This window comes from Schistocerca serialis, chromosome 2, assembly GCF_023864345.2.
Source record: "Schistocerca serialis cubense isolate TAMUIC-IGC-003099 chromosome 2, iqSchSeri2.2, whole genome shotgun sequence".
In the NCBI taxonomy this organism is placed as follows: domain Eukaryota; kingdom Metazoa; phylum Arthropoda; class Insecta; order Orthoptera; family Acrididae; genus Schistocerca; species Schistocerca serialis.
Window position 1 is genome coordinate 790,906,196 of NC_064639.1, and position 27,863 is coordinate 790,934,058.

Sequence of the window (27,863 nt, forward strand, 5' to 3'; positions counted from 1 at the left end):
CGGGCAGCGCCCCGCCACGCCTGCCGGGTATATAACTGCCGGCCGGACAGTGCATCGTCAGTCCAGCGCTCCACTCAGCGAGAAACTCACCGACATGGCCTGCAAGGTGGGTGCCGCCGGAAGACTGCACAGCTTCCACCTGCCTACTGTGTTGTGTCAACATATCAGTGGTGTTACAGTTCCGTCATGTGCTTCGAATTTGACAGCGTATTGCCAGCTGCAATCACAGCAGTGCCGACACAGACGTGAATCTGTAGGACTCTGTATAAAGTTGACACGAACATTATGTAGGATTCAGCGCCTTGGACTGGCTGGTCAGTCTGACTGTGTTTTAGATTAGCTAGTGGGGAACAACACGAAATGTGGAAAGGGGATGTGGAACTTTCGGACTCTCGAAGATACCGAGTAGAGAATTCCAAAGGTAAGAAGGAAAGTAGAACATCTCGTCAATGATAGGTCAACTGATATGCAGCATTAGCTCATAATAAACATAAAAGGAGAAAGGAATCGGTCATGGATCCCGTTGAAGGAACTGAAGAAGTATTTACTTCAAGCGATAGAGGGAATTTATGCAAATTTTAATTCAGGTTGAATGGAGCAGAACACGAGTCCAAAGTCAAATGAATACTTTCTCGAAAAAAAAAAAATCGCACCCTCACGTGGACAAGCATGAGCCTGTTTCCAAAAACTTACCAGATTAAAGTCACAGGAGAAACGTTTATGAGCGAAAATAACTAACAGTGGGACTTAAGGACATACTGAAGATTAATGATGGATACAAATTTCAATTTGGATCTACACCACTTTCCTCAGTACGATATATCCTTGAGAGTTAGTCGAGCGCATTATGAGCAGGGTGAGGGGTGCCTAGGTAACTCAATTTTTAAGAAGATACCCTTTGCAAAGAAAGGATACGCATTTCATTCGAACCCCATCACACATCTTTAATGTACTAGGAAATTTCATTATAAAGTCCGTCATGTCTCAATGAGAGTGACATCAGTTTTTGCAACCGTCAAAAAATAAGATTTTTAGAAGATGGGAGTGGTTCTTTCTTCCAAGTAAAGTTCATGGACGGCCATCACACAACTACAGTTGAAGAGAGAAAAATAACGCTAACCATACTAGCACTCTGTTGCGACATTGGACATAGCATGTTCACTGTAAAACCAAATTCTCGTTCGTTTTGCAATACTGTGTCATTAAACTGAAGTCGCAGATGTAACAATACTATGTAGCTATTGTGGATTAGAAAGATGTTAAATACAAAAGTAGTGCCGTAATGATGATTGTCTTAGTAGACTTCTAATAGTCAAGAAGGTTTTATACGGCAGCTTCAAAATGGGTCTTCAAAACGCCAATGACTTGCCATTTTCCATCCATACTACCTACATATCCATGTAATTACACGTCCTCAACCCGCCAGGTTAGCCGAGAGCGCTAATGCGCTACTTTCGCAACTCAGATACATGCCGCCCACGGATCAAATCCGCCTGGCAAATTACCGACGTCGGCCGGTGTACCGGCCAGCCTGGATGTGAATTTTAGGTCGTTTTCCACATCCCTCTAGGTGAATACCGGGCTGGACCCGCGTTCCGCCTCAGTTACACGACTCACAGACATCTGAACTCGTTCGCAGTATTCCATGGATTACACTGGACGCAGACACCTGGGGTACACTAATTCCGTCCCAGGGGGTACAGGTGGCAGCAGGAAGGGTATCCAGTCACCACTTAAAATTAACCTGCCAAATCCCTTCCTAACCATGCTGACCCTGTGAAACAGCGGGACAAGGCACCAGCAAAAGAAAGAAAGATAATTACACCTCCTCACTTAGATTTAAAAACGCCGCTAAAGATCGCACATAGAACTAAGTAAATGTAAAGATTTAATTTATAAACTGCCTCACAAGGAAAAGAAGCTGGACACAATCAACTGACAGATCTCTTGTGCGTTTCAGCTGATCGTCCTCGCCGCCTTCGTGGCCGTCGCCCGTGCCGGCTACCTGGGAGCCCCCGCCGTGGTCGCCCCCGGCCCTGCCATCGCCGCCCGCGCTTACGCCGCCCCCGTGGCCTATGCCGCCCCCGCACTCCACGCTGCTCCCGTGGCGTACGCCGCCCCCGCGCTGCGCGCCGCCCCCTTGGCCGTCGCCCCCGCCGTGAGAGCCGCCCCCGTCGCAGTCGCCGCCCCCGCCGCCGTGGCCGCCGAGTACGACCCCAACCCCCAGTACAGCTACGCTTACAGCGTGCAGGACGCCCTCACCGGTGACTCCAAGAACCAGCAGGAGAGCCGCAGCGGCGACGTCGTCCAGGGCAGCTACAGCCTGGTCGAGCCCGATGGCTCCATCCGCACCGTCGACTACACCGCCGACCCCGTCAACGGCTTCAACGCCGTCGTGCACAAGGAGGCTGGTGCCCACCCCGCCCCCGTCGTCGCCAAGGTGGCCGCCCCCGTCGCCTACGCCGCCCCCGCCGTCGCTAAGATCGCCGCCCCTGTGGCCTACGCCGCCCCGGCCATTGCTAAGTACGCTGCCCCCCTTGCCTATGGCAAGGCCATCCTGGGCTAAGCTGTATAAATAGAATATATTTATTGTGTGTGAATGCGTTTTGTATGCTATCATAAACATAACGAATAAATTTCGTTAGCAAAAAGAATCCATTATTGTGTTTTACTTAATATGTCTGCTTTTAATGTGCATTAATGTCAGACAATACTACAGTACAGTGGAAGGTACATTTCGCACCCAAAGAGTAACACTACTGGGATTACAATGTTCCTAAAATATTTTCCTTTGACACAGTAACGAGCCGTTCTAGTTTGTCGCTTAGTGCTATTGAAGCGATCACGTAGTGGCTGTTTTCTGCGCGCGTGTCGTTCTCTCAAAGTAAAGCGTTCACTGGGAGGCGCCGCACGTGCCCAAACCGCCGAAGGGCACAAATTATTTTTGTGGAGGAGGACATACGTTCACATCAACAGCGCCGCAAGCAGTCGCTGTGCTCTTCCAGTGTAGAGTCTGAAGCTGAAGATGACGGTCCATCTTTTGCTGCAGCACTGTGTGTCAGTGAAGAAATGATCGATGATGATGAAACTTTTGTTTGTGTGCTGCTTGATGAATAGGAAAAGAAGAAACCTGGCGGAAAAGGGTTCTGGTGAACAATATGCATCTCAAAGGACAGGATCATGTAGAGTTCATACTCTGTTTCCAGATTTCATGGAAGAGAATTTATTTTCTGTGTGGTATCATCGAACAGCTTACGAGAAATTTACTTCTGTCCTTGAATTACTCAAAATGGTTCAAATGGCTCTAAGCACTATGGGACTTAACATCGGAGGTCATCAGACCCCTAGACATAGAACTACTTAAACCTAACTAACCTAAGGACTTCACACACATCCATGCCCGAGGCAGGATACGAACCTGCGACCACAGTAGCAGCGCGGTTCCGGACTGAAGCGCCTAGAACAGCTCGGTCACAGCGGCCGGCTTAAGGAAGTTCGTGTTTCCTTCACGTGTCATCTCCACTGAAATGTTTTCTGATGATTCATCAGCAATCTTCACTTCTGTTGCGGATGCTCTGTAACGTACTATTCTTTCTATTTCGATATATTACCACAATATGAAATGTTTTTACCGTTTTCGGTAGACAGACGAAGAAATAGTTCAGCTTAGTCTCTCGTATTGCTTTTACTTCTCAAATATTCTCGTAGGGCAGCAGCTGCGAAAAGTTCTTCATTACCTTCTTTTTTTCATTCCGCAGGCTTGTATGGTTTCCACAGTATTGCAGCTTGAAGGCGTCTGAATATTACTAAACTCCTTTTTTGTCTTTTCGTTTATGTCGAAGTATTTGAGTGTTAAGTGTTCTTCTCTATAATTTTTTCATGTCCGTGATAAAGCGTTGCACGGTTCATTGAAGCTACTACCAAATCCCTGACCCTCCTGTAAATGCTGCCATCTGACTGGTGTCGCAAAGTTCTCAACGCGGTATTTGTTTGTGACGTCATCCGCGACAGCCGTACCGGCGAAATGGTTGCCAACACGACACTATTGGCCACGTTCTTCGCTCCTAGGCCTGCGCGTCGCGGCCTAGAGCAAGCTCTCCAATTGTAGTCGCTGCAGAGGACACACGTCAGTGAGATGCATGCAGCGCATCCCAGTCAATTCACATAACTATAATGGTATGTTAGTTACTATGACCGAATCTTATCCAAGTATTGCATTAATCTCTGAAAGGGACTAAAAATACAAAATTTTCGTTGAAGACGGAGGTGACGGTCTCGGTGGAGTCGCCTTTGTCATGGATAAAAACATAACCTCCATCCCGGTTATTTCCAGTTAAATAATGCACATATTGACAAACGTAATTTCCAACCCCCGTAATTTCCAGTTAAATAATGCACATAGTGATATTTTATCAGTTAATACTACGCTGAAGCGCCAAACAAACTGGTATAGCCATGCGTATTCAAATACAGAGATATATAAGCAGGCAACGCCTACATAAGACAACAAATGCCTGGCGTAGTTCTTAGATCGATTACTGAGTTTAAACGTGGCGTTATAATAGGCGCAATAGGACACAGTATCTCAGAGGTAGCGATGAAGTGGGGATTTTCCCGTAGGACCATTTCACGAGTGTGCCGTGAATCTCTGTAATCCGGTAAAACATCAAATCTCCGACATCGCTGCGACCAGAAAAAGATCCTGCAAGAACGGGACCAACGAAGACTGAACAGAATCTTTCAACCTGACAGAAGTGCATCCCTTCCGCAATTTGCTGAAGATTTCAGTGCTGAATCATGAACAAGTGTCAGCGTGCGAAGCATTCAACGAAACATCATCGATGTGGGCTTTCGGAGCAGAAGGCCTACTCGTGTACCCCTGATGACTGCACGACGCAAAGCTTTACGCCTCGCCTGGGCCCGTCAACACCGACATTGGACTCTTTCTTCATGACTGGAAACATGTTGCCTGGTCGAACGAGTCTCATTTCATAATGTATCGAGCGCATGGACCCGTACGGGTATGGAGACAACCTCATAAATCCATGGATCTTGCATGGCAGCAGCGAATTGTTCAAGCTGGTGTAGGCTCTGTAATGATGTGAGGCGTGTGCAGTTGGAGTGATATGAGACCCCTGATACGTCTATATACGACTCTGACGGGTGACATTTATGTAGGCATCCTGTCTGATCACCTGCATCCATTCTTGTCCATGGTGCATTCCGACGGACTTGACCAATTCCAGTAGGACAATGCGACACCCCACACGTCCAGAATTGCTACAGAGTGGCTCCAGGAACACTTTTTTGAGTTTAAACACTTCCGCTGGCCACCAGACTTCCCAGACACGAATATTATAGACTATATCTGGGATGCCTTGCAACGTCCTGTTCATAAGAGATCTCCACCCCCTCGTACTCTTACGGATTTACGGACAGCCCTGCAGGATTAATGTTGTCAATTCCCTCCAGCACTATTTCAGACGTTAGTCGAGTTCATGCCACATTGTGCTGTTGTGCTGCTGCACTTCTGCGTGCTTGCGGGGGCACTTTTTTTTTTTTTTTTTGGTCGTCAGTCTACTGACTGGTTTGATGCGGCCCGCCACGAATTCCTTTCCTGTGCTAACCTCTTCATCTCAGAGTAGCACTTGCAACCTACGTCCTCAATTATTTGCTTGACGTATTCCAATTTCTGTCTTCCTCTGCAGTTTTTGCCCTCTACTGCTCCCTCTAGTACCATGGAAGTCATTCCCTCATGTCTTAGCAGATGTCCTATCATCCTGTCCCTTCTCCTTACCAGTGTTTTCAACATATTCCTTTCCTCTCTGATTCTGAGTAGAACTTCCTCATTCCTTACCTTATCAGTCCACCTAATTTTCAACATTCATCTATAGCACCACATCTCAAATGATTCGATTCTCTTCTGTTCCGGTTTTCCCACAGTCCATGTTTCACTACCATACAATGCTGTACTCCAGACGTACATCCTCAGAAATTTCTTCCTCAAATTGAGGCCGGTATTTGATACTAGTAGACTTCTCTTGGCCAGAAATACCTTTTTTGCCATAGAGAGTCTGCTTTTGATGTCCTCCTTGCTCCGTCCGTCATTGGCTATTTTACTGCCTAGGTAGCAGAATTCCTTAACTTCATTGACTTCGTGACCATCAATCCTGATGTTAAGTTTCTCGCTGTTCTCATTTCTACTACTTCTCATTACCTTCGTCTTTCTCCGATTTACTCTCAAACCATACTGTGTACTCACTAGACTGTTCATTCCGTTCAGCAGATCATTTAATTCTTCTTCACGTTCACTCAGGATAGCAATGTCATCAGCGAATCGTATCATTGATATCCTTTCACCTTGTATTTTAATTCCACTCCTGAACCTTTCTTTTATTTCCATCACTGCTTCCTCGATGTACAGATTGAAGAGTAGGGGCGAAAGGCTACAGCCTTGTCTTACACCCTTCTTAATACGAGCACTTCGTTCTTGATCGTCCACTCTTATTATTCCCTCTTGGTTGTTGTACATATTGTTATGACCCGTCTCTCCCTATAGCTTACCCCTACTTTTTTCAGAATCTCGAACAGCTTGCACCATTTTATATTGTCGAACGCTTTTTCCAGGTCGACAAATCCTATGAAAGTGTCTTCATTTTTCTTTAGCCTTGCTTCCATTATTAGCCGTAACGTCAGAATTGCCGCTCTCGTCCCTTTACTTTTCCTAAAGCCAAACTGATCGTCACCTAGCGCATTCTCAATTTTCTTTTCCATTCTTCTGTATATTATTCTTGTAAGCAGCTTCGATGCATGAGCTGTTAAGCTGATTGTGCGATAGTTCTCGCACTTGTCAGCTCTTGCCGTCTTCGGAATTGTGTGGATGATGCTTTTCCGAAAGTCAGATGGTATGTCGCCAGACTCCTATATTCTACACACCAACGTGAATAGTCGTTTTGTTGCCACTTCCCCCAATGATTTTAGAATTTCTGATGGAATGTTATCTATCCCTTCTGCCTTATTTGACCGTAAGTCCTCCAAAGCTCTTTTAAATTCCGATTCTAATACTGGATCCCCTATCTCTTCTAAATCGACTCCTGTTTCTTCTTCTATCACATCAGACAAATCTTCACCCTCATAGAGGCTTTCAATGTACTCTTTCCACCTAACTGCTCTCTCCTCTACACGGATTAGGCAGATGTACCAGTTTCTTTGGATCTTCATTGTATGAACTAACAAGATATCACGAATATTACGGTCATATATTGTTCTCCTCACAGACACCTTTCTGAAGGCACTTGGATCGCCTGTTCAAGCAGTTCCCGAAAAATTCCTATTACGTAACGATGTAAACCGATATAATGGTCTGTGGGACGATCGTATAAATGTAGTGGGATCGGGCAAGAAATTTCCATTGGTCGTTCTATTTAGTTCTGTTTAACACGAAACACACTACAAGATTCGGTACTCCATTTAAACAGAAATCCTCCCCTGACAATGACATCACGTTAGTATCTCCTACTTCATCTCTGAAACGCTGGTGCATGCAGCTTTCTGACACCTAACTGAGCAACTGTTTGGTAATAAAAGTTTCTTTGACTCATCCTGTTTTCCATCAGCATGGTCGTGCAAGTGAAGGTAGAACCGAGAAACTGTAAACACCTTTTGCTTTTCAAATTTCTTCGCATGGTTTTCAACGGTACCTAGTGGCTACACCCAGCATACCAAAACAAAAATTGCGGTCGCGCTACACTCTATAGGGACCTAATCACCTTCAAGGGCGATGGAGCCTCGCGACGTCCAGAGTGAAGAGTTTAATCGCCCATGAGGTGTCAGCAGTGTGGAATGTTGTCTAGAATGTTGTTCTGTTGTTCATCGCACTGCGAACTGTAGTTTTCGATCGCCCAACTGAAGGAGTGGTTTCTTGGTGCCCTTTTTGCCTCCACCTCAGAGGTTTTCGTGTTAATTCTGAGTGTCTGTGTGTCTGAAATGTTTTCCTCTGCCACCCATAAGGAAATGGCGTCATTAAAACTCTAATCGTCGAAGTTTTTACCTCCATCACGGAGACGTCGAAAGAAGGGATGAAATGTGGGGAAGAGGGGGTGTGACGAGCTTCCCACGCTGCGACGCTTCCACGGTGGTGTGAAGCTGAATGGTGGTATAATTTGTTGCCAATGTGATATCATTAACCCATATGAACTTTTTTTCCTCTTATGTGTCGACACATAGCTGTTTGAACCGTCGCCGAACCCGAGGGAGACGTCGAAGGGCGCTACTCCATTGCAACATTACAGAGGAAGGTTGTTGGCGTCTTTGAGCTAATTTCTGCGTCGCAATCGGAGACAGTTACACGGTTTCGAAAAAATGACCTTTTAATTTTGTTGAATAGTGTACTTACGAGTACTGCGAACATACGTATATGACGAGTACACAGATTGCAAACGAAGGAGATTCGAATTAGCAGCAAGCTGTCATACTCTGAACTGATACATCAACAAATATTGAAATGTTCAAATCTCGCATAGACAATGGAGGAACGTGAAGAGATATCTCTGTAAACAATCACAGACTAGCTCGCTATAGTCCTTCGAAACTGTTAGAGAAGATACGACGTGAACTCCTGAAAACATCATCTGTAAATAGTTAAAACATACTGCACTGACTCGCTGATTGACTATCATCTATGGATATTAGTAAAGTGGGCAAGTTGCAACGAGCTGATCAGATGCATGCGTAAGTACTAAAAACATATGGGTCTTGACGTGGAATCAGATAGGTTCATCATCACTCTATGGTTGTTCGCTCATGATGCTGTAGGCTATAGCGAAGTATCGTCGCTGGATAAACGTAATGAAATGTAGAATGATTTAAAAGGTACCCCCATTTGATGCACTGGATAACAGCTCTATTTATGAGTACTTCCATACTCAAAAGTATGTGGACGGCTTGAATTGCGTTACACCTGATATGTGTGCGATCCGCATAACGTATCTCTTTTTTAGGACAACTTATCTCTTCGCGGTACAGTCCCACCACTATGCAAAATGGTTACCACAAGAAACACTGTGGCAATCAGTCCTGACGTAAATTAAAATCACAATATTTCAAATATTAGGAAACAGGTTATTAGAAATAGGACGGCTCTTAACACTTGTAAACTTAACTCTATTACAGTTACTGTCATTTGAAAAGTATTACTTTCATTACAATCTGAAACAGCTGACTATCACGTAAATCATTCAGTAATCCTTATTGTTTTTTTTTAAAAAAAGAAACATTTTGAGAACGTGAGCAGTTACTTGTACGCATGTTTGAACTTTAAATGACGTGACTAAAGTTTTTGTCCTGGATCTGTACTCAAACCCAGCACCTATAGCCAAAGCTAACCAAGCAAAGCTTTCGTGCATGATCAAGACTCAATCACTGCAACGATCGTCATTGCTAACTAGGAACAAAGAGACGTGAAATACTAAAGTGTTCACGAGTATCAGTTAGCCAGTATGAACCTGAAAACAAAAGGCGAAAATGTTTGCACTGAACCGCGAATCCCATGAAGACCACGAAAGATGTTCAGTATAGTTTCACTTACAATTAACAAGGCGAGGCCTTGTTGGACATGGAAATGCAATGCTGTAAAGTTTTGTGATGGAGATTCGAACCGGATGGCTGGTCGGATTGTTTACTTAGTGAATTCACATGTCAGGTACAGAATATTTTCAGCGGTGGCCTTATCACAGGTGAAGGACGTCCGTTAGTGCCTGTTAAAAAAATGGAAGCCTGAAGTGGGAATCGAAGCCATCTTTTGGACATATCAAACTATGTCTGCCGCTGAAGGAATTTTTTTCCTCAGAAACATCTTAAGCAACAATGTTCACAAATTTCCGCACAGGAAAAGCTCATTGACCAGATGAACATTATGTAACACATAGGGGTACGGTTGTGTTAAAATCTCGAAGCTTTTACCGAACGAAGGTTGTTTTCATCCTAGGCGTATAATATGGAGGTACGAATTTTAATTTGTCTTCTGCCGACGACATTCTCAATGAATTTAATGAATTTCTAACTACTCAGATTGTTGTCTGCGACAATGAATTTCGCCAAGTGTTGTAACGTCTCAGAGCGGAAGTCTATACAAATGCGTCAAAGCTCTTCACCCTTGTAGTCGTGAGAATCAACTCTTTCTAGCTGTATATTAACTGCTGCACTAATTACAAGTTAAATAACCAAGGGCTCATTCTCTACGTGATGGACGCCACGTGTCCAGTGACCAGTGAATGAGATGACAGACGTCTTTTGGTGAAGATAGTCTCTTCTTCGTTTACTGTGGTCAGGGACAAATTCCTGTCAGTTTAAGAACCGTGGATTTTACCATCGGAGAGATGATTTGAGCATCTTCAGTTTGACTGCATATAAGAAGATCGCCGGCACGCATTTTACAGACAGTCGTATGTTGGAGGGTCGATCGTGGTCCTCTGGTTTGGAGAAAAGTGGAAGATCTAAACCAGAAGCTCAGACGATTCTGCGACGGTATCGGATGTGAGTTTCTAGAACTCCACTATCCAGTGCAGAGTTGTACGTTTCCCCTTAATAGGACAGGCTTGCGCTACACGCAGGAAGCGACTACTAGGGTAAGGGTAGCACAGTACATGTGGAGTGCACATGAGGGTTTTTTAGGTTAGAAGAATCCTCTCCCCCCCCCCCCCCCCCTCTCCTTGGGATCACAGAAGAATTGCCTGGCTAAATCGAAGATACATCAGCTGCATTATTCTCAGATAATCTTAATAAAATGTTAATAAAATTGTGTTAGTAAACTGCAGGAGCGTCCGTGGTAAGGTCTCAGAATTAGTATCGCTAATTGAAGGTTATAATATCCATGAAGCATTAGGAATAGAAAGTTGGTTGAAACCTGAAGTGAATAGCAACGAAAACCTAAATTCAAAATGGTTCAAATGGCTCTGAGCACTATGGGACTAAACTTCTCAGGTCATCAGTCCCCTAGAACTTAGAACTACTTAAACCTAACTAACCTAAGGACAATCTTTCTCCGTTGTCGACGTACGATGATTCCTAGTGGCTTTAAGTGTAGGACGTAAATTTCGCTATTACAAAGTACGTGAATTGAATTCGTGGAAACGGTTTAAAGTGAATCGAATGGAAAAGACAAATTCATTACGCTCGCCACTTATAAGTTTCAGAATTGTGTGTATCGGTTCAGCTTTGTCTCTCGTATTGTTTTTACTTCTCAAATATTCTCGTAGGGCAGCAGCTGCGAAAAGTTCTTCATTACCTTCTTTTTTCATGCAGCAGGCTTGTATGGTTCCCACAGTTCAAATGGTTGAAATGGCTCTGAGCAGTATGGGACTTAACTTCTAAGGTCATCAGTCCCCTAGAACTTCGAACTGCTTAAACCTAACTAACCGAAGGACATCACACACATCTATGCCCGAGGCAGGATTCGAACCTGCGACCGTAGCAGTCGCGCGGTTCCAGATTGTAGCGCCTAGAACCGCGCGCCCACACCGGCCGGCACCTAAATTCAGATTGGAATATTTATCATAAGGATAGGTTAGTCGCCAGTAGTGGCAGGGTACTTACTGCAGTAAGGAATTCGATAATACCCAGCAAGGTTATCACAGATTTCGAATGTTAATCAATTTGGGTGACGTTAAGTATAAAAGGTGGGTCATAAATCATAATCTGATGCTTTTATAGACCACCTGCGTGAGGAGCTTGAAAAAGAACTTGCAGAATATCACGAATAAGTTTCGTTGTCATGCTGTTGTAATGGGGAGGGGGAGGGGGACGACTTCAGCTTACCAGGCAGAGACTGGGAGAGTCATGCTGTCAAAACTGGCCCAGATATAAAGATTCATGTGATATTATCCTGAATGTCTTGTTCGAAAATACTACGAGCAGATAGAGAACCAACTTGAAAAGGTAACGTCTTAGACCTCCTAGCAACAAACAGATCTGAACTCTTAATCATTTAACGTAGATGAGGGTATCAGTGACCATAAGCCTGTGGTAGCATCTGCGACTACGGCTATTACAAGGAAGGCCAAGAAAGGTAGAAAAATGATTACGGTTAGCAGGAATGACTGGATACAAATCGCAGAGTCTGTGTGTAATCAACATCAAATATTCAGTGCTGAGGACGAAGATGTGGAGCACAAATGGAAAATATTCGAAAGCGTGTTCAGTATGCGTTAGACATGCGTATTCTGTGCAAGGTCTTAAGGGATGGGAAAGACGCACAGTGGTTTAATAGCCGTGCTAGAAACTACTACGCAAACAAAGAGAGCTTCATCACAGATTCAAGAGAGGTCAAAACCTAGCGAAAATAAGCATAAGGAGAGCAATGAGAGGGACCGATGGCCGTTGTAGTCTGGTCCCTTCAACCCCACAAACCAACCAACCAGAACAATGAGAGAAACTTTTAATGTCTTTGAAAATAAAATTTTGTCAACCGAACTGACTAAAAACCCTGAGAGGTTTTGGTCCTACGTAAAACTAGTAAACGGTTTAAAATCATCTATTTAGTCACACAGTGATCATAACGGCACCGAAACGGAAATCGACGAGAGAAGGTCAAAATACTGATTTCGGTCATCCGAAACTGTTTCACCGCGGAAGGTGGTAACACGGTCTCTCATTTCAAACATCGTACGAACTTCTGAATAGCAGATATTGAGATAACTGAGAGCGGAATAGAAAAATAACTACTTTGTAGTGGACAGGCATCAGGACCAGATAAGATACCTGTAAGAATATGCAGAGATTATGCGAAAGAATTTGCTTCTCTTCTAGCCTCAGTTCATCGTAGGTCGATGGAGCAACGAAGGATATCTAGTGACTGGAAAAAAGCGCAGGTCATTCAAGTTTTCAAGAAGGCTTGTAGGATAGATGCAATTAGTTATAGGCCCATATCGTTGACGTCAGTCTGTTGTACAATTGTCATATATGTTTTATGCTCATGTGTAATGACGTTTCTGGAGAAAGAAAATCTCCTCTATAAAAACCAACATCGATTCTGCATACAGAGAACTTGCGAAACGCAGCCCGCTCGGTTCCTGCTTGGCATCCACAGCTCTATAAACATCGGCGCTACGGCCGATGCCAGTTCGTCGACTTCAGGAGGGGACTTGAGACCTTGACGCCATCTCGCACGACCGTTTAGTGAAAAAAATAATGAAAAGAAAATACCAGCTCACCGAGTGTCGGACCAGATTTGCGAATGGATTTATGACTCCCTTGCAGATAGAACTCAAAACGCCGCTGTTAACGTAACAAAATGGACAGATGTGAAGGTAATTTCTGGGGTACCCCAAGGAAGTGTGAAAGGACCGTTACTATTTGCAGAGCATGTAGAATGCTTCGGAATCTCTTTAAGAGTGTTCGAAGATAATATCGTTGTCTACAAGAAGGTAGCAATGCCAGGAGACACTAACGTTCTGCAGAGGATCGATTAATGGTGCAGTGACTGGCAGTTGACCTTGAACGTAAATAAATGCAACATATTGTGCATATATAGAAAAAGAAATTCACTATTGTGAAACTACAGTATTGATGACAAATTACTGGAAACAGTAACCACCGTAAAATATCTAGGACTATCTAACAAAAGCAACCGTAAGTGGAATGACCACATAAGACAAATAGTAGGATAAGCAGACGCCAGCCAGTGATTCAGAATAAGAAGTTTAAGGAAAAGTAATTCATACATTAAAGAAGTAGTTTTCAAGGCGCTTGTTCGATCGATTCTTGAGTACTATTCATCAATGTGGGATCCTTACCAGGTAGAAGAAACACACACACACACAGAGAGAGAGAGAGAGAGAGAGAGAGAGAGAGAGAGAGAGAGAGGGAGGGAGAGGGAGAGAGAGAGAGAGAGAGAGAGAGAGAGAAGATCCGAGAGCGTTACAAAGAACACTCAAGTGGCAGACGCTACGAGGGAGGTGTTCTGCACCACCGAGAGGTTTACAATTGGAATTTCGCAAGAAACTTTCCGGGAAGAGTTGGACAAAATATTATTTCTTCCCATGTATATGTCCTGAAATGACAACAACGAAAAAATTCGAGAAATTAGAGCTGAAACAGAGGATTACAGACAGTCACCCCCACGTACCATTCGCGAATGGAAGAGGGAAGGGGGATCAGTTAGTGGTACCGGAAGTACCCTCTGTCACACAACGTCAGATGGCTTGCGAAGTATTGATGTGTATGTAGACTGGCTATGACTCTACTAGTCTTTCTGATGAGCAAGACATTAGGCCAGTGTCCAGCATCTCTGAGAGAATAAGTAGCATTGTCATCGGAGAGGCTTATCGTAGTACTGTGTGCTGGACTCGATAATGAAGACGATTGTTGAGATACTGTACTCCACAGAGTATATCTTTCAGGTATCAATAAAAAAAGCATTAAACCTGTTAATATGAGTCTTTTCAAATATGCATCCATTCATTTCCCAAAAGCTCTACCTTCTCGAAGAATCGTTCTATCTTTATTTTCAAATGTTCAAATGTGTGTGGATTCCTAAGGGGTCATCGGTCCCTAGACTTACACAGTAATTAAACTAACTTAAACTAATTTATGCTAAGAACAGCACACACCCATGCCCGAGGGAGGACTCGAACCTCTGGCGAGAACGGCCTTGAAGTCCGTGACCTGGCACCTCAAACAGCGCGGCCACTGAGCGCGGTACTATTTTTATTTTATTTATTTGTTTATGTAGCGTGATCTCATTAAGGCCACCACGCCCTTTCTTAAATCGGATCAAGGTTTCAGATACACCATTTTTAGGTAATGGTTTCCTGAGAAATAACAGTTTTAATAAGACACTAGGGTGGAGATTCAAAAACGTTCCGTCTGAACTGATAGGAGGCTTCTTGTTAACCGCGTAGTGTGAAACCGAGCATTCTCGTGCAGAAACACGTCACCATTACTCGAGAGATGCGTCTTTTTTCTCATTTTTATGTCTAACGATGGGCTTCAGAACTGATTGTCTCTCCCTTTCCGTTATATGCAGTATATTCTCTTAGGGTCTTAATTAACGGCAGTCATACCCGTCTGGTTGGGCGATACGACCCCATACAACTGTCAACATAGGAAACCCATGTCGTGTCACCGGTTACGATGTAACCTCCCCACTACATGTTTCTGTATGAAATTTAGCCGAAATTTACATCCAACTCTATAAAGAGACTACCTATTACCAAAACTATGTACTCACAATCTGTTTCCCAACTTAAACTCGTATGCTGACCTTTGATTAAACAGAACCTAATTTGAACTGAACTGTAACTTGTCCTTACGTTACATGCGTAACTGAAGTAAAACAATTATCTAGCCAAACATCAAAATTGACAGCATTGTTGCAGATTTATCGGAAGCACAACAGCAAACAGCAAGCAGGCAGCTAGATTTCTTGGGTTGTCGGGTGTTCTGCCGGATATCAGCGTCGTACTTGCACGATATTTCGGTCACGTAGCTCGAGACCTTCATCAGGTGCGACCTGAGACTGCTTCTCGAGTGGACCTGGTCCAGTATTTATGCCTATGGACTTCCCCCTCCACCAACGGCTGCAGGCGCTTCCTCTGTGGTCCGCGCCCATTCCCTGCGACCTGCTGGAGCGTTGCTGCTCCGTTTTCCGTCCGCTGCGGTTCTAGGTGTTCCCTCCGCGGTCCGCGCCCACCAAACCCGCTCCTGGGGGTTTCATCTACGGTCTGGGGTACCAGGCGTTCCCCCTGCGGTCCGCGCCCGCTCACCACGACCTGTTGGAGCGTTGCCGCTCCGTTTCACGCGACGCACGACGCACGCGTGCTGTTCGAGATGTCGTTGAGAGAGGATGCTTTACTTGCGAAGGGTGTGGCGGATCGCCGTCCGTCGGGGCCAGCTCAGGCGACTGAGTTGATCCCGGTGGCGGCCCCATCCGGCCCCCCACTTATGACGAACCGGCTTTCGACAACTGACGCTGACGGGTTTGACTCATCGGATTTTGACGCGCACCCTCGTGATCGAGTGTTCATTCTCATGAACAAACTCGCCCACGGGGGCGCCTACCCTGGTCGAGAGGACGACGAGGCGGCTATACTCGCCTTCTGCAACATTCAGAAGGCTGCCGCTCTACCGCACACGAGGCAGCATGCGTCGGGTGTGCCACCGAGAGCCCCGCCGGTCGCATCGCACGATTTTGCGGTCCCGGCCGTGGCGGCCTCGGCGGGAGTTGCGCCGCTGGCCTCGACCACTGAAGAGGTCGATGTGCCCCCGGTTGCCCCCCTGGCCCCGGAGACACGAGAAGAGCCCGTGGCTGCGCTAGCTGCAGCTACCGAGATGGAGGACATGGACCTGCCCGACGCAAATCTGGCTGAGGCGATTGCCGAGTCGGAGCGCCGTGACACCGACCTTGACGCTCCCCGCGCGCCCAGAAAGCGCCGGGCTGTGACGCATGACGACTCTGACACTCCCTCTCAGACATCTGCAGGAGCGAGGCCGCGGAAGAAGGCCACCAGGGCCTCCCGCACCTCCACCACAGAGTCTGGGCTGACTCTCGCGGGCTCCTCCCGGAGCACCGCCGCGCAGAAATCGACGAAGACCACGCGGCGGCCCACTCGTTCACCTGCTGCTTCCCGACAGCCGGACGAGGATGGTTTTGTCGCCCCGCCCCGGCGGCACACTGCCAGGGCCGCTGCGCTGCAGCTACCGACCCCGCTGCCGACCGCCAACACGTTTGCGGGCGTCAGCGACGATGCGATGGAGGATGATGCCGCGCCTCCGACGCCGGCCCAAAAGAAGCCGCCGCCTATAGTCATCCAGTGGGCTGGCGAATACAAGGAGTTCCAGCAAAAACTGGACAGGGTGGCCACGTCCGCCACTGTCAAGAACGCTGGCCGTGACCTTTACAAGGTCCCAGTGTCGACCAACGAGGAGTACCGCGCGGTGATGGACGCCATCTGCAAAGATGGCCTCCCGTGCTACACGCACCCCTCCGAGCCGCTCAAACTTCTGAAGGTGGTATTCCGCCACCTTCCCCTCAAGTTTGGTGCGGACTACCTTCGCGAGGAGCTCGAGGACCTGGGCTTCGGCGTCCGGTCCACCGGACTAATGAAGTCTCCACGTACGCATCGCGACATGCCACTGTACCAGGTTGTCCTCGTTGACAACCTGGAAAATCGGAAGATTTTCCAGGTGCAGCGGGTCGGCCGTGTCAAGGTCGCAGTGGAACCTCTCCGGGCCAAAGGCAAGAGGGCCCAGTGCTTTTCCTGCCAAAGGCTCGACCATGTCTCCCGCTACTGCTCCATGTCGCCCCGTTGCGTTAAGTGCGCGGGCGGGCACGAGAGCAAGTCTTGCGGGCTTGCCAGGGAAGACAAACCGACGTGCTGCAATTGCGGCGGCACGCACGTTGCCAGCTATCGAGGCTGCTCGGCCTTCAAAAGGGGCCGAAATCAACCGAGGGGAGGGACCGCTCCTTCTCGTAAGGTGCACCCGTCCACCAGCTTTGCTGCCGCCACCAAGGGAGGACCATCAACTTCCGCCACCCGAAGTTCGGCGCAGGTGGAGCGTGAGACGCGGCCACCGACCGCGCCGTCCACGGCTTCGCCCGTGGGGGTGGCAACTCCCGCGCCCACGCAGGGCGCGCGGGCTGCCGCCCCGCGCCGGCGTCGCCGGCGTGCGGGCCGGGCCACCCCTGCCGCTGCACGACGGACTGCCGAAGACACTCTGCCGCCGCAGAGGACGGCGCCTCGTGCTGCGCCGCGACCGGCTGCCGATGCTCCACGGCAGTCGCCTAGTACGGAGCGGCCGCAACCGGCCGCCCCAGTGGCGGAGGCCGTCCCAGCGGCCCCCACCGCCCCCATGGCCACCGACGCAGCTGAGCTCCGATCGCTCTTGCGGTCGTTGATCCAGCTGCTCGAGCAGCTCCCGGTGCTCGTCACCGCGGTCACGTCGGCCCTTCAGGCCGGCGTTGCAACTCCGCCGCGCCATGGATAATCGCCATATCCATGGCCTCACCGTTTGCGCCTTCAACGCAAACAGTTTGGTCCCCCAACAAGGGGAATTCAGGGAGTTCTTGCGCGACGAGGCAATTGACATCTGCCTCGTGTGCGAGACCTTCCTGAAGCCGGGACTACACGTGAGGGTGGCCAACTATCGGTGCTACCGCACCGACAGGCTGACCCACGGCGGAGGGACGGCCATCTACATCAAGGCGTCCCTCAAACATCACGAAGTCCAGCTTCCGCCCCTCGCTGCAATGGAGGCCACTGGGGTGGCTGTCACCACGACGGCGGGGGTCATCACCTTCGTTGCGGCCTACAGGCCGCCGAGAGGACTGCTTCAGGAGGCTGACGTTGACGCCCTGCTGGCACTGCGCGGGAAAGTCTTCATTGCGGGTGACTTGAACGCCAAGCACCCGCAGTGGAACTCCCGCATCACCAACGCCAGCGGCCGCCGCCTCCTCCGCGTCACGCAACGGCATGGCGCGATAGTACTGGGGCCTTATGAGCACACCGTCTTCCCCCATCGCGGCCAGTCTGACGTGCTCGACATCGCCGTGCTCAAAGGTGTTGGGCACTTCACGTCCGCCACCGTTAGATGTGCCATGTCGTCCGATCACCTCCCGGTGGTCTTCGACATGGACGTCATCGGTGCATCTATGCCGTCCGACCGCCACAACTTCCGAGGCATAGACGAGGCGCGCTTTCGTGTCGAGGTCCTCGACCGCCTCGAGGGCGCGCCCGATCCCGCTGTGCAAGGGGCTGACGAAGCGTTGGCCTCCTTCACGCGGCACACACTGGCCGCAGCAGAGGCGGCCACCCCCAGGCGGCCAGGACGGCCGCGAGAGATGTCGCGCCAACTCCCGCCACACATCCTCGAGGCGATCACAACCAAGAATCGCCTCTTTCGGGAGTGGCAGCTCACACGGCTGCCTGACACGAAGCGCCGCCTCAACAGGGCGCGGCGCGAGATTCGGGCCGCCATCGACGACCATCGTCATCGGGACTGGGCGGGTCTTGTGGCCACACTTACAACGACGGACGGCAGCGCTTGGCGGACCGCCAAGCGTTTCCTTCGTCGTCGTCAGCGAGTCCCGCCTCTCCATGCGGGTGCGAACGTTGTCTGCGAACCAGATGCGAAAGCAGGCATCCTCGCGGACTCGTTCGCAGAAAACTTTCAACCTGCTGACGGCGTGGTCGATCCCGATCACGTCCGTCTGGTGGCAGAGCGCCTGCCGGTTTTTCTCGCTGCGCGACAGGAAGACGACGTGATTGAGCCAATCACAGCCGAGGAAGTGGACCTGCAGCTCCGTCGGCTCAACCCGAAGAAGGCGGGTGGCACGGATGGTGTCACCAACTGCCTGTTGCGGATGCTTCTGCCGGAGGTACACCAATCTCTGGCGGACATCTTTAACAGCATCCTCCGCTCTGGGACCTTCCCTTCCGCGTGGAAACACGCGGAAGTGGTCGCCATCCCCAAGAGCGGCAAGGATCCCCGTCAGGCCGCGAACTATCGGCCGATCAGTCTGCTCCCGTCCCTCTCAAAAGTGTTTGAGAGGTTGTACGCGGAGCGGCTGCTGCGCCACGTGACGGAACAGCAACTCATTCCCGAGGAGCAGTTTGGTTTCCGGTGCGGCCACTCTACCACGCAGCAGTTGTTGCGCCTCGTGGAGCAGGCGATGCGAGCGCTGGAGACGCGGGAGTACCTAGGGGCGGTGCTTCTCGACGTCTCCAAGGCCTTCGACTGCGTGTGGCACGACGGCCTCGTGTACAAACTTTTTGCGCACGGGGTACCGACGTCGCACGTAGTCCTGCTGCGCTCGTATCTCTCGGGACGCACTTTCCACGTCCGAGCAGATGGAGGCACTTCCACCGACCGGCAGATTCGAGCGGGGGTGCCGCAGGGGTCGGTCCTCGGCCCCCTGCTGTACTCCCTGTACACCGCCGACGCCCCGCGGGTGGCACGCGTGGAGTTGGCACTTTATGCCGACTACACGGCGTTGTTCACCCGCAGCATGAACGCGGCCGAGATGCGCCGTCGCCTCCAGCTCGGATGTGACGTCCTGGGCGCCTGGTCCACGAAATGGCGCTTGAAGTTCAACGCTGCGAAGAGTCAGGCTGTCATCTTCAGCAGAAAGAGGCTGCCACCGGACCTGCCGCCGGTCACGATCATGGGGGGCCCCATCCCCTGGTCGCGGACCGGCAACTACCTCGGGGTGACGTTGGACAGACGCCTGACGTGGCTGCCACACATCCGTGACATCCGAGGGCGGGCAGTGGGGCGCCTTCATGCGCTTTACCCACTGCTCAACCCTTCCTCGACTCTCCCTCCACGCCATGGCCTCACCATGTACCTGTCCCTTGTTCGGCCGGTCCTGGAATACGCGGCTGTGGTGTGGGGTAACGCGGCCGCGACGCACATTGCGACGCTCCAACGACTGCAAAACAGGGCGCTGCGACTTGCGCTCCACAAGCCACCTCGCTATCCGACGAGGCTGCTCCGTGAAGAAGCTGGGATCCCCTTCCTGCGGGATCGCTTCCGGCAAATCGCCAGGCAGTTCTACAGCAATGCTGAACGGTCTGGCAGCCGCTTGATTCGTGGTCTGGGCCGCCAGGTCCACCACAGGCCAACGACTCGTTGGCCAGACCTACTGCGAGAGTAATTATCTCTCGCCGCCCGATGTCGCAACAGAGGGCGTCACAATGAACGACGCCCAGTGAGGACAGCTCACCCTGTTAGGTCCACTGCACCCACTAACGAGGTCCCCGCAGGAACAGCAGCTCCGCTGCTTAGACTGCCTTTACACCTGGCTTATGTAGCCAGAGTTTTAATGCGAGTGCGAGTGTGCCGCTCCGTTTTTCATCTGCTGCGGCTCTGGATGTTCCCTCTGCGGTCCGCGCCCACCAGTCCCACTTCTGGGTGTTCCATCTTCGGTCTGGTGCTCCTGGCAGTCCGTCAGGGGCTCGTTTACCATCTCCATGTCTCTGGTTCTTCTGTTTGTGTAGTGTTGCAGCTGGCCCCGTTGCTCCTTTAACAATTCCAGAGCCGGATCCCAGGCTCTGCTTAGCTGGTACCCTGTGTCACGATTCATAAGATCGTCAGCCATTTTAATCTCAATCGATTCTCTTATGACACTGTCCCAAAATCTGGGTGTTTGTGCTAGAATCTTGGTATCCTCATACTTCATGGCATGATCTAGCTCTAGACAGTGTTCAGCAATGGCTGACTTAGTCACCTGTCTTAATCTAGTGTGCCTCTGATGTTCTTTGCACCTGATCTCCACAGTTCTTGTCGTCTGGCCAATGTAGGACATGCCACATTGACAAGGTATATTGTAAATCCCTGGTTTTCGTAACCCCAGGTCGTCTTTGACACTCCCCAGCAGTCCCCCGATCTTGTTGGATGGACAGAAAACACACTTGATATTGTGTTTACGCAGGATCCTACTGATTCTGGCAGAAATAGAGCCAGCATAGGGTAGATATGCCACCTTCCTTGCTTCATCTTGGCCTTCTTCAGGAACCTGTGGTATAGTGGCTGGTCGGAGTGCCCTCTCAATTTGTCTGTCCGTGTATCCATTCTTGGAGAAAACTGTTTTGAGACGTTCTATCTCTGTGGGTAGATTCTCTTGGTCTGATAGGGCACGTGCTCTGTGGACCAAAGTCTTCAGAACCCCATTCTTCTGTGCAGGGTGGTGACAACTGCTGGCCTGCAGATATAAATCAGTGTGTGTAGGTTTTCGGTACACACTGTGGCCAATTGATCCATCTGCTTTCCTCTGGACTAGTACATCCAGAAATGACAGCTGGCCATTCTTCTCCAGTTCCATGGTGAACTTGATATTAGGGTGGCATGAGTTAAGATGTTCAAGAAACTCATTGAGCCTGTCCATCCCATGTGGCCAGATCACGAAGGTGTCATCCACATACCTAAAGAAGCATGTGGGTTTAAATGTGGCTGTCTCCAATGCCCTCTCCTCAAAACTCTCCATAAACATGTTGGCAACCACAGGGGACAGTGGGCTGCCCATAGCTACACCTTCAGTTTGCTCGTAATATTGGTTTCTGTACAGGAAATACGTGGATGTCAGTGTATGACTGAACAGGTCCAACAGAGCACCATCAAATTTCTCTGCAATCAGTTCTAGTGAGTCCTTCAGTGGGACCCTGGTGAACAGCGATACCACATCAAAACTAACCATGATGTCCGAATCTGTGATGTTCAGTTGCTTGAGGCGTTGCAGGAAATCTTCTGAGTTGCGGATGTGGTGAATACATTTCCCCACATATGGAGCCAGGAGACCTTTCAGGTACTTGGCTGTTGTGTACGTAGGTGCCCCAATATTACTGACAATAGGACGTAGGGGCACACCCTCCTTGTGTATTTTAGGCAGACCATACAGTCTGGGTGGCACTGGCGCTTTTTCCCGTAGTTGTCTGATGATCTTATCGGGCATCCCTGTTTCCTTCAAGAGAGCACTAGTCTTCTTGGCCACCTCGTCCGTGGGGTCACACTCCAGAATTCTGTATGCAGGGTCCTCCAGAAGTTGGCGTACTTTCTCATCATAATCCACTCGCTGCAAGATGACAGTGGAGTTCCCTTTGTCTGCTGGCAGTACCACAATGCTGTTGTCTTCCCGTAGTTTCTTGAGTGCAAGCCTCTCCTCGGTTGTGATGTTCGATTTCGGCGGCCTGGCCTTGGTGAGGGCCCTGCAAGTCTCTCGGCGGACTTCCTCTGCCACATTAGGTGGAAGTGTGGCTGCAACTTGCTCTACTGCACTGACGAAACCTGAAATGGGTACGTTTCTAGGGGTCGTAGCAAAGTTGAGACCCCTGCTGAGTACCTTTAAGGTTGTATCATCAAACTGTATGCCACTCAGATTCGTCACCGTGCGTGTCTCTTCCACCTGCTGTGCTTTCTTGCTCATGCGGTCAAACTTTGCAGATTGGCAAGATGAGGCATTCCTTCTAGCACACTCAGCTAAAGACCAGGAGGCACGGTCTACCCAATCCCAATCTTCTCTTGTTAAGGAAGCTGCCATGTACAGATGAATGTGTAACAGCTCTCTGGCCACAACATCTAACCTGTGGCGCATATCTCGAATCCTCTCTCTCACCAGTGCCATGCTAGCTCTGCGTTTTATCTTGTTCGCCGCTCTGGAGTTGATGTGATGTTTAATTCTGGCAAATACTGGTACCACTTCTCCATCTCGACACCTCAGCAAAAAACTGAGAGATCGCCGGGAAAGCCTGAAGAGTTACAGCTAGATTTCTATTTTTAAATAAAATTTCCAGAGAATATTCAAACTGTTGCATCTATATGGTGCACTGTGGTAATGCGTAATGACAAACCTTCTTTAAACAGTGGAAACGGGAGTGTAACTACACCAATGAAATTATATTCCAAGATAACGACTTTAGAATGAAGTATATATTCAAAAAGACAGAGTAAAATTTCGCGTGATATTCACACATAACATTGGTCTATGCTTAACGAAGTCAACAATGATTTGAAAAATGTACAGTGTTAACAGACAATTTCTATGAAAATCAAGCAACTACATCACTTAATATCTTAATGTATGACTCAGGGAAGTGGCGAGGTTTTTCTCTCAGGTCTGAGCAAGTTAAGTAGCTGACAATAGTAATAATAAAAAAATATTCGAAATTTATATTCTTTTCGCCTTCCAATATATACATCATACTCATCTCTGCTGTCCTTTACAATAAATCTTCCTTCATCCAACAGACACAATCACAAGTCAACACAGCACTACTGAATACGTCCATCGCCTACCAAATTTCAACTAAGAATGAATCAGACTGCGCAGGGGCAAAGACTGTGCCACAACCAGGTCAAAGACTGTTTAACAGTAACATAACTTGCTCTGTCTCTGAAGTGCACATCGATAACTTACAAAAATCAAAATAACATGCCCACCTTACAACGATTCCGTTCAGTATAAGTTTTATCTCCCTCAGTTGCGTAGCGAGGAATCCAGAGAAACATTCATCAGCTGAGCTTTATTGTCCTCAGAAAAGAGTTATGGTACTCTAATTATTTACGTGAATGTCATGCATAACACTCGTAGCAATCCGCGAGTAGCTGTCCGGCAGATGAGAAACAGCGAAACGACGGTTGTCAACAATTTTCTCACTTATTGTCTACTATTTCTTTGCTGACTACAAACAGACGGCGACTACTAATATCATCATAAGCATTCACCATAAATTCATAAACAAAGTGATATTATTGGCGCACAAAAATTTCATTGATCAATTCGGTGCGTAACAAGCAAAATATTTGCGATGAATGTCAATAGCTATTAGACATTTTGCGCTGGAAACCGTATTACAGTACAGATTTCATATTTGGCAGGATACTATTTTTAACGACTACCATAAGCGAACGAGATCATGTAATAGAGCTAAGAGACGCTGGATGTTCCTTCCACGATACTGCAGAAGTACTCGGCAGGAACAGAGCCACTGCACTTGATTGTTGGCAGCGGTGGTATGGACTCTGGACGGCCACTTGGCATTACAGGTAGGAAGAGCATCGTGTTCGGCGTGTAGCTCTGGCGAATTTTACTGCATCTGCAGCAGCAATTTCAGCAGCAGTTGCACCACAGTGACACAACGACCTGTTACAAATCGGTTACTACAGCTCCAGCTCTGAGCCAGACGCCTTGTAGCGTGCATTCACCGCCATTTGGGATTTCAGTTGAGTCATGCGATAGCTCATTGGAAGACAGGATGGATGTCTGTTGTGTCTTCTGATGAAAGCCTGTTCTGCTACGGTGCCGGTGATGACCGTGGTTTGGTTAGAAGAAGGCCAATTGGGAGCCTTCACCTAACGTGTCTGAGTGCTAGACACTAGTACTGTTAATATTTTTAAAATTATCAGTAATCCGACGTACCGATGGTTAAAAAGTATCGTTATCGGCCCTCGATGTATCGACAAAGATTATCGATATAGCTATATTTCATATATACGTAGCGACACACCAGTCAAGAAAATATCGACTGCACATTGTAAATATACTATCAGTCTTAGAGCTGTTCGTTTAAGTATTGATTTATTACTAGATATTCTGTACATCAACAAGCTAGCAGCCTGCTTATCCCCTCTCATAGCAAGGATTGAAAGGAAAACAATGCACTTTCACGCTTACTGAAAATGGTAACTGTCGATAAGTGGCACAATAAAAGGTGCCCGTCGTTCGGCTTCGTAGGTATTAACCAGTGATCCTGGGATATTAATCACTTAAATATGTTGCCTAGACAAACGTGTTCCCCAAATTTCCTTACTCTGAGTTAGTTACTTTTTGGTGCTGCGATTTTTTTTCCCGTCAGTGTATTTGTATCAGTATTATTAGAGTATTAGTGCTCTGCGTGCTGAAAGTCTCAGCGCCAAACGGGTTGCATTTCGTAGCGGACGGCTGTGTCTCAATTGGGGTAGGTGCGCCCAAGGCCTGCTGTGGCCGGTGGCCGCCATCCACATCGCACGTTGCGAAAACGCGGGCAGCGCCAAGCCGCGCCTGCAGCGGGTATATAACTGCCGGCCGGACAGTGCATCGCCAGTTCTCAGCTCTACACAGCAAGAAACTCATCGACATGGCCTGCAAGGTGGGTGCCAGCAGAAGACTGCGCAACTTCCACCTGCCGACTGTGTTTCCAGTGTCAATACATCAGTGGCGTTATACTTTCTTCACGTGTTTCGAACCTTAAAGCGTGTTGCCAATTGCAAGAACAGCAGTGTTGACACAGAGATGAACGTGACAGATTCTGTCTGAATTTGATAACGAATATTATGTAGGATTCAGTGCATTTTACTATCGACTCTGTCTGACTGTGCTTCACAGCTGCAAGTGGGGTACTCCACGCAATATGGGGAAGCGTTGTGGAACTTTCGAACTATAAAGGTTCTAAGTAAAAAATTCCAAAGGAAGGAAGGTTCAAATGGCTCTGAGCACTATGGGACTGAACATCTATGGTCATCAGTCCCCTAGAACTTAGAACTACTTAAACCTGACTAACCTAAGGACAGCACACAACACCCAGCCATCACGAGGCAGAGAAAATCCCTGACCCCACCGGGAATCGAACCCGGGAACCCGGGCGTGGGAAGCGAGAACGATACAGCACGACCACGAGATGCGGGCAGGAAGGAAGGAAAGTTAAACATATTGTCAATGTCCACGCATTATGATATGCAGCATTTCCTCGGAAGAAAAGTAAATGGAGCAAGGAATCGGTCGTGGATCTCGTTAAGGAAATGCTCCAATATTACGTTGAGTGAATTAAGGAATTTGTCAATAATTTAAATGAGATTGAATAGACTAGAACACGAATCCAAAGTCAATCTAATACTTCTTGGGGAGCGGGGGGACTGACAAAAAGTTTCTGACGAAAATAATTAAGACCAAAAAGTAACAACGTATTTAAGACTAGTACTGGACAGAGATTTGAATTCGAATCTACGTGGCTCTGCTCCGTAAGATATTTCCTCGGGAGTTATCAAGAAGATATCCTCTGAAAAGGAAAGAGACAGAATTCATTCGTAGCTCATTACTAGGAACTTTAATTAAAAAGAATGACACACCCCACAGTGAGCCACTCATGACCCAATGTCTGTCATGTCTCATTCCGAGTGAAATCAGTTTTTCCACCGGGGAAAGAATATGATTTTTACGAGGTATCAGCGCTTTTGTTTATTATTCCAACAAATTTCCAAACAAAAGCGAAGTATACGCACGCCCATTACTCAGTTACACAACTGTTGAAGAAAGAAAAATAATGCTGACCATACTAAATACGCTGCTGCGACACTGTACATAATGTGTTCACAGTTAAACTGAGTTTCCATTAGTTCTACAACATTGCGGCAGAAAATTAACATCACAGACATAACAGTACTATGCAGCTAATGATTAAAAAGAAGTTAAAACCACTGCAGTGCCGTAATGATGATTATCTTAGTAAACCTCTAGTGATCAAAAACCTTTCTTTCGGCAGCTATTAATGGATCTTTAAAATGCCAATCGCTTGCACTTTTCCATCCATATCTAAATAATTACGGCTCTCATTAGCTTTTAAAGCGCCGCGGAAGAACGATAAAGAACTAAGTAAATGTTATGATTTAAGTCTACACGCTGATTCACAAGGAAATGAAGCTGGACACAATTAACTGACAGATCTACTGTGCGTTTCAGCTGATCGTCCTCGCCGCCTTCGTGGCCGTCGCCCGTGCTGGCTACCTGGGCGCCCCCGCCGTGGTCGCCCCCGGCCCAGCCATCGCCGCCCGCGCTTACGCCGCCCCCGTGGCCTATGCCGCCCCCGCACTCCACGCTGCTCCCGTGGCGTACGCCGCCCCCGCGCTGCGCGCCGCCCCCTTGGCCGTCGCCCCCGCCGTGAGAGCCGCCCCCGTTGCAGTCGCCGCTCCCGCCGCAGTCGCCGCCGAGTACGACCCCAACCCCCAGTACAGCTACGCTTACAGCGTGCAGGACGCCCTCACCGGTGACTCCAAGAACCAGCAGGAGAGCCGCAGCGGTGACGTCGTCCAGGGCAGATACAGCCTGGTCGAGCCCGACGGTTCCGTCCGCACCGTCGACTACACCGCTGACCCCGTCAACGGCTTCAACGCCGTCGTGCACAGGGAGGCCGGTGCCCACCCCGCCCCCGTCGTCGCCAAGGTGGCCGCCCCCGTCGCCTACGCCGCCCCCGCCGTCGCTAAGATCGCCGCCCCTGTGGCCTACGCCGCCCCGGCCATTGCTAAGTACGCTGCTCCCCTTGCCTATGGCAAGGCCATCCTGGGCTAAGCTGTTTAAATAGGATATATTTATTGTGTGTGAATGCGTTTTGTATGATATGATA

The 27,863-nt window shown here is 48.6% G+C and overlaps 1 protein-coding gene across 2 annotated transcripts; it reads left to right on the forward strand.

The window, feature by feature from the left end:
- Nucleotides 1-94: 94 nt before the first annotated feature.
- LOC126458028 (cuticle protein 21-like) lies at nt 95-27,863 on the forward strand. Of its 2 annotated transcripts, none has more exons than XM_050094813.1 (2): nt 95-106; nt 1,961-2,654. In XM_050094813.1, exons 1-2 carry the CDS (start codon nt 95-97, stop codon nt 2,564-2,566), a joined length of 618 nt encoding a protein of 205 aa, XP_049950770.1. In that variant the 3' UTR covers nt 2,567-2,654. The 2 variants fall into 2 exon arrangements, with proteins under 2 accessions (XP_049950770.1, XP_049950769.1); XM_050094812.1 differs by lacking the exons at nt 95-106; nt 1,961-2,654 and adding exons at nt 25,510-25,616; nt 27,203-27,863.